We start from the raw sequence: 13,321 nt of genomic DNA, 5'->3' as shown, positions 1-13,321 counted from the left end.
AGCAAGTGACAATTATACAAAACATACAACCAGATTCTCAGGAGAAAGGAAAGTGAGGGAATGTCTCCTTAAAAGTCCCAGTGTGTGATTGTTAAGCTACTTGTATGGCCATGTGGTGCAACTGCAAGTCTACATAATTTATATAACATGTTTCTTATGATGTACTGAAAAGAACCCAGCAGAGACTTTGAGGCATTTATCTTCATACAAATAGTTTCAGCAAGTGGTTTTATACAAACAAATTTACATACAGTCAGACAATAAAAGAGATGGAAACTAGACAGTAATATTTACATGACAGAAAAAGAAATATCTTGCTTTCTAAATGACCTAACAGAAATGCAGTAAGGATACAATATTCAGTAACTGAATTTTGAGTGCAAAAGAGACATTTTAAAATTTGCATCCTGGTATTGACAGAACACAAAATGTAAAGATTATAACTAATATTAACAAATGCTTCCTAAGAAGAAGCACATGAAATACTTTCTTTACAATGCTACTGAGAGGTATTGAACAATTTCTGGGAATATATTCAGGTGTTTCATTACACATGATGTGAATTGGTAGCATAAACACACTCTCTAAAAAAATTGGTGCAGTCCATTTCATCTGAATTTAGAGAATAGATTCCATTTGAAATTAAGAAAGCTAACTTTAGTTGTCATCATATATGTGTCTACATTTAAGCTATACATCTAAGATAGGGGAGATCAAAAGCTTCCTTTTGTTTCTCTCTCATCAGCACCTACAGTCATTTGGGATGTTCTGGGATATCTGAGAGACCTGTTAAGATCTTATAACACGAAACCATTCCCCAGTGAACTGCTGTTAAAGCTCAAGTGGACCAAATCTCTATGGTCAGGGATATGAACCAAGCTGTGAGAGCAAGTCAACAGAGCCACTGAAGAATTACATCTCTTGAGCTGGCTAGATGGAAGTATCTACTTCAGGACTAGGATGTAGATACTGGAGAAAAAAAAGCCCTTTTCCCAGGAGAATTTGAAGTTTTGAATTTTTGCAGAAGATGGATTTTGTTCTCTGTGAAGCCTTGGGTCATACTGTTATTTAGCCATATGGTAGTGCTCAGTGTTTCCAGTTGAGTGTCTCTATATGATTCTGCTCCATTGACTCTTCAAATAGAAAAGCATTGATTTTTTTACCTGAAATGCCATTATATTTTTCCTGCACAAAGCTCTGGAAAGAACACAGATAAATGAAGAGGTTTTCTTAGTATGAAACTTGTGGACTATTTTAAGAAGAACCTTGGATGTAGTTCTGTGAAGATATCCTCCTTATAAATAATGCATAGGTAGTCTGCTATGTCATGGAGCTCATTCATCCATTTAGCTGAAGTAATTGCTGAGAAGGAACATATATTTATAGGTTAAAATGGCACATCCATCAACTCAGATAAAAGCAGATTTAAGACTTACTAAGGAGAAACTCAGTTATGGGATAGACTATATGAAAGTGGAAAAATATTGTCATGGCAGCCAAATTACTCTTCCAGCAGTCTAACATACTTGTATAGGACTAGACTGTTGCAGAAAATAGTTCAGTATGTTGTGTTTTGAGCAGCAATAGAGACATGATTATGCTGATGCAACCAGATTAGGAAATTTCTCCATTGTGAAAAAAATTGGATGTTATAACATCTTTTGTGCTGTTTTTTGAGTTTTCCTCCACTTGGGAATGAGCAATCTCTGCAGGTATCAACTAGTAAACATTCATGTTTTTAAAATGGAGCAGATGTAGCATTTACTTTTTGACTTGAAGCAGGAACTGAAGGTGTTGGTACTGACAGCCTTGTGGGAAGATTGTGAAGGCTCTCAAAACATGCTTGTTTTGGCCAAGATTGAAATGAGTATTTATATGTTATGACTCTGAATATGACTACCTGAATTACCTCAGGGAGAATGAGAATGACAATGAGAATAAGGTAAATGTATGCTATGACTAAGTCTTGGATATGAGCTGAACCTTGGGAAGCAATGCACAAAATGTAAAAATTTTGCCTGAGAAATAATCAACATGTTGCTGAGTGCTGAATTTGGCACTGTGTTGTTCAAATACCAAAAAGGTGTCACTGGAGAATTACAAAGAGATTTCAATAAAGAGGACATCCTGTCTCAGCTATTATAAGCAGAAATCCAAGGTAAATCTACTGCACCATGACTTCTGCCAGAGGCAACCTTCAGGGAACATTAATCTGGGCAGACCCAGCCTGCAAGGCCTATTCCTAAAAGGTGTTGATGTCTTGGGAGGCATCTCAGGCAGCCCAGGCTGATTGTTTTGCTCTCTCTGTGCTGTGGTTTGTGGAAGGAGCTCTGTAAGAATGGCTGCAGGTGTTAGATGATGAATCTATGGAAACTGGTTTTGATGATCAGCAGTCCTTGTCTTCTCTTGGGGTAGGGAAAGTTTGGGCATATTCAGAGCACATTGATCCTTCCAGGAGAAAGGCCTTGGGTCTTGGGGTGTGACTTTCTATACCATTGCTCTTTTTTGACAAGCATCTCCAGTTGTCACAGCTGTCAGGAATGGGACTTTCCCTGAGGCAAAATAAGGACCTTGTGTGGCTGTCATTAAGGGACATGACAGGTGTGCAAGGTGAGCAGCCGGGAAGCCTAGAGGTTTGTGGTCAGACTTCCTGGACAGCCAGTGCTGAATATAAACTGCTGAGAAATACCAAGAAAACAGAGAAAGATTGCAGCCTCAGCATGAATTGGAGGACTTAAATGTAATACTAGCACATGTTTAATGTGAACTGGGCTAGAAGAATTGACTGTAATGATCACACAAACAAGCAAAGTTAATGGCATAGGAACAGAGATGCTCCATGTTATGCAGTGAGAGGTACTGGAATGTGTCTGAGTCTGAATGTCCTTGGTCAGCAGGACAAAGATAGAAGAGGTACATGTGGTATCTCTTTAATTCTCTGTCTCACTATTGATGTGCAGCTATCAAAAGAGGAAGACAGAAGGTTTGTGTCTTCTAAGGAAATGAAAGACAAAGAGTGAACTCAAGCAATAAGCCTTGACTTTCTGCACTGATTAATCGTTAAGTCATTGGCTTTTTTTTGGGCTTCTGGAATAGGGCAATTTTATATCACTATATGACACAGGAGTGCTGGATTTTGGATTAAATAAATGGGTCTTCTGCCTACAAAGAGGATGAAGTGAGTGAGAGCTCCTCGAGGAAGAAATCTTTTGTTTTCATATTTTCCACTCCTTTTAAAAGAAAAAACAACATTATATAACATGGCAGAAATATCTACTGAATACAGCATAGAGTCTTCTCCCAGACTCAGCCAGGTTTTTAGATAGAAAAGGCTGCATGTCAGTGGTGAAAAACAGTCTTTGTGTATGTGGGTGTTGCAGGCATAACATTATTAGTGCATCATCATTTTTCCACTGTAAAAAGGCACTGGCTGGCTTGGGGAAAAATAGCTATGATTCCTAGTCACCACATTTTTCAGTAAGTACAGTCGAATAAAAGGTACAAAATTGTCTGAAGAATGAGAAAATAGAAAAGATCATGATTCCAACACCCTGCTTGAAGCTTTCTGAGTGGTACCTCAGATTAATTGATGAGAGTGGCTTTTCTCCCACATTAGCTCTGCAGTTGCATTCCATGCACCCCAGTACATCTGGTGAGGTGTCTGTCATTTCCCCTGGAGCTCTAAGTGGTCAATTGGTATAAGGGGGAAAAATTAGATGACAGAAGATGGATCAAAGTCTGCTTGTATATCATCTTTGCAAGTCTGACCTGGCATAGAAGAGGACAGCACTATACCCAAAGCCTTTGCCTTTTTATAAAAGGGTAAAGCATTTCCATGCTACATGAAAAAAGATGGCTGTAACCCAGGAGATCAAGGAAATCACATTTCACAGGAATAATGGTCTATAGAGAACATACAAAGGTCCCTCAAGGATAGACAGCTCTGTTATCTATGAAAAGATAATGAAATAAATTTTGCTGATATAATTTCTTTTCTGTTCTAAAAGATTAAAAAAAATATTATCTAAGGTTTCTCTTAGAGGAAAAACTATTGCATTGTAAATGACATTATTAATCTTTAGAGCAAATAAATATTTGTGAGGGACAGGAGAAACAGTCTGCTCTGCTATGAACAAATAGTGAGACGAGCTCATGCCAAAACATCACTGGACTCTGGCAGGGGATGCAGCTTTCCAGCTAATGGAAAATAATGTGAATTGGAAAAACTGTGAAAACAGTAAAAAGGAAAATGTCAAAAGTAAAAAGGAAAAAGTCAGAAGTAAAAGGGAAAACAAAATACACCTGGGCCTGGGGTGAGTTTTAAGTGAAAATATTTTTTGTTTCTTTTTTGAGGTAAGAGCTGAGTTTGCTGAAGCTGACCTTTAATTCCCAAAATATTTGAGAGAATTTGGCTGTTAAACACCTTGATGACTGGTGCCAGAATAAAGTCTCATCCTGCAGGATGTAGACTGCTTTTAAAATCCGAGGAACTTCATGTAGGTTTAAAGCAAAAGGCATATTGAAGGAAACTCTTAGCAACCTGCAGCACTGGGGCCATAAAAAGCATCTAATTTTGGGTTGACAGGAAGAATGTAAACCTCAGGCTCCTGCTTTTTGTCCCCACTTCTTTTTTTTTTTTTTTTCCCAGCTACAGCAGCTTCCTTCCAAGCAATGGAAAATCACTGACATAGATGGCAGTCTGGCCAGCACCTGACTGACTGCTGGGAGTTAAATGGGAGGTAGAAGCTCCTAATGCAGAAAGCTTGGCAAACTGTTGACTTTAGAATTTCAGCCACAGTGCAATGATGAATATTAAGTCAAAGCCATTAATTGTTGACTATTGGCTCAACAGCACCTGCTACTGAATTTGAAGGATCTTATTAACAGGGGGTTCAGAGGTGGTGGTGACCTGTGTGTACACACACACATTAAAAATGGAAAGGAGGCAGCCGGTATCATTAGCTCTGTTTATCTTTGTGTCAGAATCCAGACAAAACTCTATCAAACTGAGGTCTGGTAATCAGAGACCAGCCAATGCAGTATTTCCCTAGAGTGGCTATTAAAGGAGGTCAAATGGAACATTTTGTGTATTCACCTCAAACACATTGTGCTCAGTCTGACCTAGATAAATCAAAATGTGTTTGGAAGTTAATATGGAGAATCACAGATGAGACACGAGTGGAAGTTACCAAGTATACTCTGCAGGATAATGCTTACAGAGTTACAACTGGCTTTCAGAACACTCTATTTTCCTTAAATCTCTTACAGCTATTATTTTGAAGTTTAATAAATGGTAGCTTTCTCCCTTCCACTTAGTTTTGAAAAATTCAAGCTTGTTTAACTAGTTTAACAAGGAATTCAAAGCCAGTCTGGTGAACTGTTGAACAAGCAAAAGTAATTTCTGGTGGTCTGGACAATTCTTAAAGTCTAGACAGAAAAAATGGTGGAGATGTTTTTCCCCCCACTTGTGACATTCAATAACAGAGAAGGCACGACTGACACAGTACCTTTGCTGACACCTGCATGCTGTTCTCTTGCATGTTCATGATGGCTTCAGAAATCTTGACATCAATAGGATCCATGACTGATTCAATGTTGAATGGTCCCTCTAATCTCTCCGCTACCAGAAGCATAGCATCTGTTAAAACACAAAGCAGCCATTCCCTTAAAGAAGGGATACCTTTGGGGTCCTCAGGCAGAGCAGCACTGCCAGCTGTAGGTGTGGACACTGAGCTCTCCTCAACAGGAGTCTGGGGGCATGGGTGGCAGCAGCACTGTGAAGCCTGCAGGGCAGCTTCCTAGATCTCAAAAATATCTCCCCCTACTGCTGCCACCACAGAAAGAGGAATAAAGACTTTAAAAGTTAGATAAATATTAGTTGCCATAGCATAATCAAGCTTGGGGTAAAATTATTTTACACAGCTTCTTGAAGCAGCCAGTGCTTTGGAGTGTACTTATGAAATCTCCTTCCCAAGAAAAAGCAGGATGAATCCTTGGGGTATGTTCTTAGAATTTGTGTGAGATGATGAAAATTTTGATATGATCTATTGGGGTGTTATAATTAAAGCAGCTGTTCTTTCTGACCTTAATGATCTCATTTTCTTGCAATATGAACAGCAGATGAATATTGGATTTCTGCCATAGTATATAGGTATAAACCATGTTTGCCTTGCTACATTTTCAAAACATGGCTGTAAGTTGTATGCAAGAGGATATAATGACTGGACAAAAGTTCATGGCTTTGAACTGAACAATATATTGTTTGCATGTTTTGTATTAAAACAAAAAAGTTTGCCTAACTTCTGTTAGAGCCTCTCTACAAAATAATTTAATCTTTTGATGTTCATTAACAAGTGAAAAAAAAGCAATTGAAGAGAAATTCGTGGCAATAAAAAAGATTTTGCCATGAATCACATATATTTGTCTATACACAGACACAAATTTATCATAATTTATGTGGCAATAGCCATGTGATAAACTGGATTTACAGTACATCCTTTGAACAGCATCTGAACAGGATCCTTGTCTCCCATGTTTGATTTAAAGTTTTCAGCAACTAATTAGCTTGTAACCTTAACACAATAAACAAAAACCTTCACATGCTCTCTTCTTTATATGCCAGACTTAAGCTCCAGAAAGTACCAAGCAGACTTCCTTCTGAAACAAACCCATGCCTGCTTTGCTGTTTTAAGCACCAGTCCCACAGCAGCTGTGTGGAGAAGGCATGGAGCTCCCCATAGATCTGACTGCAGTGCTTGTTAGCTTTACACTTGGCTGCAAATCACAGAGGTTTGTTCCAAGATGTGGACATCTTCTCCTTCCCCATAAAAGCACAAGTGTGTGGAGGTATGGGAAGAAGGGGCTGGTGTCTCACTCTAGCAGTTTAGACAAACACCTCCATGCACAGCCTCACCCAAGGACTGCATAAAGTTGTTTATATGCTGTCAGTGCATACCCAGAAATCCCACTGAAACTGGAATTGCTTGGCATGTAGCACCAAAACACTTCTGCAAATTTGCATCTAATAATTCACAGTACTTTTAGGCTGAAAAGAGTGTAATGCCAGTTATTTGGAGTGAGGTGTATAGCACTTGTTGCTAACTGTGAGAAATGCACAGATGATAGGAAATTGGTTTCAAGCAGAGGTGTTATTTTGCCTGCACCTTATTTTAAAATTCTATAGTTTATAGCCTTTCCAGTGGGAAGTGGTGAAAATAGCAACTACCTCTGATAGAGAAAACAGTTTTCATGCACACAAAGACACACACATCCATACACACACGCACACGGACTTACAGATTACAGCAATAAGTTGGCAGTTTTTCAAATGCAAAAAAACCAAACCAAAACAAAGAGAATTTGTAAATGTGGACTCCTATGAAGTATTTTCTTCCTCATGTTCAGAATGACTTGAATAAAACATTTATGATTTAGTACTTTGTGAGCAATGTGATCAGCTTAAATCCTAGGTGCCACGATGAGTACCAGGCCTTGTTAGGGCACAGGTCTTGGTGGCTGAATTTTGGTAGTTTACTTCAGGAATAGGGTTAAGATTAGGGTTCCTGTGTAAAACAGTCAAAAGTATTTGTGTTTCTTTTTTTTTTTTTTTTTTTTTTTTTTTTTTTTTTTTTTTTTTTTTGTGGGGGGGCGTTTTTTGGTTTTGGTTTGGTTTGGTTTGGGTTTTTTTTGGTAGGAGGAGACTACATTTTAAGCTAAGGACAGGTGCCTCTTTATATGAATCTACTTTATTTTGGCAACTGGAAGGTTGGAAAAGTCTAGTGCTAAGCCCTAGTATGTGTTCAGGGACTGTGCTGAAGCAGAGTTCTGTAAATACATAATTGCTGGAGATCTCTTGTGGGAATGGGTGGTGGCTCCAGCCTACCTGCTGCTTCTGATGGCATGGGGCAAGAGTTCAGAATTAAACCTTGAAGTGAAATCTCAGCTATGTGGCAGAAAAGTGCATCACCTTTAACTAAACAAGAACCACAGTTTTAAGAACAGCCTTTCCTCAAAGAAAGTGCCTTCAACTCCAAAATGAATAGCTCTAGGAGATGCAAACTAAAAATCTCTTCCTGGCTTAAACATTTAGTATCTATGGAAAGATAACCTTTAGGTAATCAACTTCTATTTTCTGAACCTTAAGCCTATTCATAGACTTAGTCTTTATATATACATATATGTATATATATATCTGTATCTATATAATTATATCTATCTATATAATCTATCTATATCTAATATATCTATATCTATATATATCTAATCTATATCCATATATCTATCTATATATATCTGCATCATCTATATCTATATCATCTATATCTATATCTATATCTATATCTATATATCTAATCTTTATCTATATATATAACCTATATCATTTATCTATTAGTCATTGTTAAGGAAGAGGGCAAAGGCTGAGGAATATGGGTAATTCCTGGCTGCCAAAGGTGAGCTTTTTGTTGAGTTCTTTCTTTGATATGGTATGGTATAGGTCTGATGATACTTTCAAGAGCCAGGGTTCAAGTTAGGTTAAAGTTTATGTTTCAGTCACATGGGCTATAGATTTAAGCTATTGCTCTACATAAAGGAAAGGAAGAAAGTAAGAGAAAATGAAAGAAAACAAAAGGCGAGAGAATAATAAACCAGTAAATCCCTGTGTGTCCATATTCTTTAATTTCTGTCTCCTTCTCCGGCTTGGAATGAATCTGGACCACGCCAGGTAGCTATTCCTAACTTAAGTCTATGGAGCAGTGAGAGACCATGAGCCAACAGTGACACTTGATATTAGAGCCTTGTGATCTTTTATTTAATTATATCTTAAAGATATGCCTGGGGAGCAAAGGGTTAAGGGAAATATAGAATTTGAAATATCCATGCGTTTATTGATGACAGGTACACATTTATATCAACAGTTTGTATTTTTGTTTTGGGGTTAGGATATGAGATAGGACTAATGCTGAAGTAGAGGCCTATACAGGGATATATTTGAAGAGGAAGAGTCTGAGAAATGGATTAAATTCTCTGAAGAGTTGCTTGAAGGGCTGAAGTAAAACAGGTTCCTCCTTCAACATTATTTCTGAGACTGACACAAGTTGTACTTCCAGTTAATGCTCAGTTTAGGGATCAGCTCAGACTAGAAGTCTTGGACAATTGCACAGTTCAGATGAGTTCTTGCAGAAATGGAGATTTAATTAATGTTTGAGGACTCATTTTTATTTCAGTTCCAGCAGCTTTGTGGGGCAGTGGCTGACTTAGCAGTGACCGGGCTGCCGGGTTATTCTTGTCTCCTTCTGGTAGGAGTACTACAAGCTCAGTCTAGCAAAAGAGGATGAACAAGTGGCCTTTCTATGAATGCCAAAATTATTTTCTTACCCTCTGTCTGACTGGCCTCTTCCTTCTACCCTTTTTCTAACCACCATGCTGTTCCTGACTAAATCAAACATATCCAGATGATACCTCACAGCCACAGACTGAGAGAAGCCCGGAAGAACAAGGTAGTTTTATTTTTGAATGTTATTAGTGAATGTTCAGGCTCCTTGGAAACAAACTCACTTCTGTATCTAACTAGCTTGATACTATAAATTTTTTGAGTTAGGCCTCAGATTTAAATTAAAACTGAATTTTTCATCTATAACATTGATTTCTAGGAAGAATTGCTGTACAGTGTTTAAGGTGAATTGCTTGCTTGGAAAATATTTCCTCAGATCATTAGGTTGAGTTCTCTTTTTTGCCAATCCTAACTCTCACTACAGTGATAAACTTTATTATTCACTTGTGCAGTTCCATATGAGCACATACATACCAGCTATCCTGTGCAATTGAGTGAAAAGGAAGCTGTTAGGTTGAATACAGTGAAAATCAGATGAAATGTAATAAGCTGAGATTTATGACAGGACAGTCAAAACATTGTAATGGTCCTCACCTGACTGCAGCTCTTCAAATCTCTAGTCGTGTATCTCCAAACACAACACTGCTGTCCCAAACCTTTTTTTTTCCTTCTAAAAATGTTGTGGATATTATTACCTAAGAAACTGGAAAGATTTCAATATGAAGTTGAGAAAATCTAGATGCTTTGAATTAGTCTTGAAATCCTAATTCTCAAGAACAGACACTTGAACTGGACAAAAGCCTAGCTGAGTTCAGTGTAAATCTGAGTGGGCTTAGCAATTTCTCAGTCAACTCAAATAGTAGATATTGGGAACTTAATTATTGTTTGTGCTATAAAAAAATCTGAAAACTGGGTGATTGACTCACCTATTTTTTATGTTTTTAATATACTTGGGCTGTATTGTATGTTCTTGATTTTTCCTGTTTTGTATTTTTCCAAATCTGCCTTCTTAGGTTCAGTATGTGTTCTTTATGTACTACAGCATCTGGTAAAAAGCTGGCATCTGGCTGCCAGTTGGGGTGAGTGGATCAGGAGCTCGGTTTAGGTACGTCATTCTTGTGCTGTGGGTTTGTCAGGGACTTGGAAACAATAGGTGTGACTAATTGCTCACTGGAGGACACAGGCTCACCAATGGCCCTGAGAAAGTGCAGAGCATATGGCACCCCTGGATCACCACCAGTGCTGCTGCTCTCAGCCTCTCCTGCATGCTGAAAACAGGAGTGGGGACCTTCCTGATGCAGTAACCCCCCAAAGGCTACTGAAGGCCTAGGGTGTGCTCCAAGGGCCCCCAACATGTCTCTGCCAGCTGAGCACAGCAGCTCCCTAACTTCTTTATATTCTCTTTTCCATATCAACAGAAAGCACAGGTATTTGTCAGTGGCTTTTAGAAGGACCTTGTTTCATTTTAAGCAGTACTTAAGAAAGAGATCCTGAAGAAATTTTTGGTTTGCAGACAAAACAGGGTTGTTTTTTTAGGTTTTATAGGTGCCATTTTAATGAGAAACACAGGAGATAACTGGTCATCATGCTAAGTAATTTACTGTGTAACTTAAACATTCAGAAGACCAGGTGTGAATTTCAAGATATGGAAATACTTTATGAGCCCTAGGAATCTACAGGCAAAATAATGGATAGACTAACAATACAAATAGACAAGAATCTGCTTCTGTTTCCTTATAAAAGCATCAAGCCACCCTCCTATAATCCTGATACCAAAACTGATGTGTTCCTGTTTGTGTTATATTTCTTTCAGGGCAGTTTCCCAGAAAACTTCCTAGTGAACTCCAGATTGAAATGAAAGGAGCAGGGAAAATGAAACTGATGTATGAGACTTCTGACAAGTTATAAGCCCCTCTAAACTAGGCTGAAATACAAAGTTCTGGCAAGAACCATCAGTGCCTCCTTTTTCTTGCCCTCTTTCTAGCATCCAGAAAATGCAAAGAGGCTCTGATAGGGATAATTTGGGAGGCTGATAAGGAAAGGCATTTTTAGGGTCTCTGTTAATTTGGCTGTGACATCAGTTTTTCCTTTCATGCACATTGTTGCTCTTCTACTTCAAAATTATCAGTGAGATTCCAGCAGTGGCTGAGCTTCCCCCAGGGGAATCCAAGAGAGAATCTATGGATGAAGTCTATAAATGTTGTTTCTTCATGGAAACAAAGAATGGTAAAATACTAAATTGCATGTCCTTCACAAAACTGAAAGGTATATTATTTTATTTTGGGGAAAAAAAGGAGGAAGATCTTATTTTAAATTCACCATTTAGAGTTCTCTATTTTTCTTCTAGGTATGTGGTCTTACACTTAGTTATGGAGAACTGCAAAGTGCTTGTTCCCAAAGCTGCTGGTGAACAAAAGTAGGTTTTTATTTGTGAAACTTGAAAGGATTTGTCTAAGGACAAGACCATGGATTGCAGATGAAATAGTCGTAAGCAGAGTGAGAAACCTGTTGCAGTTGACTGTGACCTTGAGAGTGGCAATGACTTTTGGGATAGGATATAATTGTTGATATGCTGGGCTGCAAGACAGGGATCATTTGGTAGCTTCCCAACCTTCTGACCAAGGGCAAGGGGAGGCAGGAGTCTGGATTATATTTGCTATTTATTGTATTGTGTAGGTAAAACTCAGTGAGTTTTCCATCATGACACTAAATATAAATAGTGGTCATAAAATCTTTAGAGCATTAGATGGTAAACTAATGAAACAAATTAAAAACTAAAAATTGAAAAGTGAAATATGGGTACATATTGACTTTTTACAAATATAATATCAGTGGAAATAGATCCCTGTAATAATCTGCCAAAACTTTTACTGCTAGATTATGATTTACTAAAAAAATTCAAGAAGTGGAAAATAAATCTCTACCTCACATTTAAGGGAGGTGATAAGAACTCTTCTCAGGAAAACAGAATAAGGCATGACATAGATGCCAAAACTGCTGTTTTCCTTAGGGTCCACAGTCCCTTTTTCAAATTATTATTCATATTAGAATTCTATATGGTTCTATCCTGATGAGGCTAAACTGAGACATTACAGATTCCCTGTCTGAATATCATTAAGCTCCACATACACTCCATACTATGGAATAATAACATTATACTTTTCTACATTCAGCTTTATTTTATTTTTTGTGGTTTTGTGGTGTTTTTTGTTTTTTTTTTTTTTTTTTTTTTTTTTTTTTTTTTGTTTTTGTTTGTTCATTTTTGTTTTTTGTTTTCTTTTGTTTCATGGGAGAAGGCGCTTCTCTTAAAATTCATGTTGCGCTTGTGGAGAGGGAATTCAATATTTTTATTTGGCTATTCAGTTAACAATAACCAGTTAAGCTTCTCTCTGGAGAAATGCAGGCAAATGACTTGTCAGTCCTTGCATGAGAAGCTGCTGGATGTGGGGTAAGATTTTTCTGTAGGTGAAAATTCTCAGCTTACAAATCTGACGCTGAACAAAACAGGGAGCAATGGGGAAAACATGTCTGGGGTGGGTTGTTTACAGGGAGAAAACAAGGGCAAAGAAAGATGGATTAAAGTGAGCTAAGGAACAAACATGGGAAAACAGGTGGAAGAGGGCATATGAAAGAGGCCATCTGGAAAAACTGCTGGTCAGCAAACTTGTCAGAGGCTTGATCACTGCAGTCTGCTTTATATCTTTATTAAACTCTATTCCTCTATTAAACTCTTAACCATTTTCTGGTTGAGAAGAACAGCATGGTTGTGCAGAATATTTTGTGTGTGTGTGTGTGTGTGTGTGTGTGTGTGTGTGTGTGTGTGTGTGTAAAATGCAGCTAGCAAGGTTCAAGCCAATGTTCCTGTGAGTAGGAGACCAGCAGCAGGTAAGACCTGAGGTTTCTGCTGGACACTTAGTCTGGACAGTCCTGAGGTCCAGGCTATGGTTCTGGGGAGTTGGTTCAAGATGTGTGTGTGTGTGTGTGTATGAG

The 13,321-nt window shown here is 38.1% G+C and overlaps 1 protein-coding gene across 1 annotated transcript in view; it reads right to left on the bottom strand.

Annotated features, from left to right (window-relative positions):
- GPC6 (glypican 6) overlaps positions 1-13,321 on the bottom strand; it is a 723,435-nt gene that overhangs the window by 62,108 nt on the left and 648,006 nt on the right. Inside the window, exon 5 of the mRNA XM_059466017.1 lies at positions 5,508-5,638. Coding sequence (XP_059322000.1) covers positions 5,508-5,638 — 131 coding nt within the window. The remainder of the gene's footprint in view (positions 1-5,507; positions 5,639-13,321) is intronic.

Source organism: Ammospiza nelsoni, chromosome 2 (genome assembly GCF_027579445.1).
Source record: "Ammospiza nelsoni isolate bAmmNel1 chromosome 2, bAmmNel1.pri, whole genome shotgun sequence".
Classification (NCBI taxonomy): Eukaryota; Metazoa; Chordata; class Aves; order Passeriformes; family Passerellidae; genus Ammospiza; species Ammospiza nelsoni.
The sequence above is the reverse complement of the archived record's forward strand: the minus strand, read 5'-3'. Positions and strand labels throughout refer to the sequence as shown.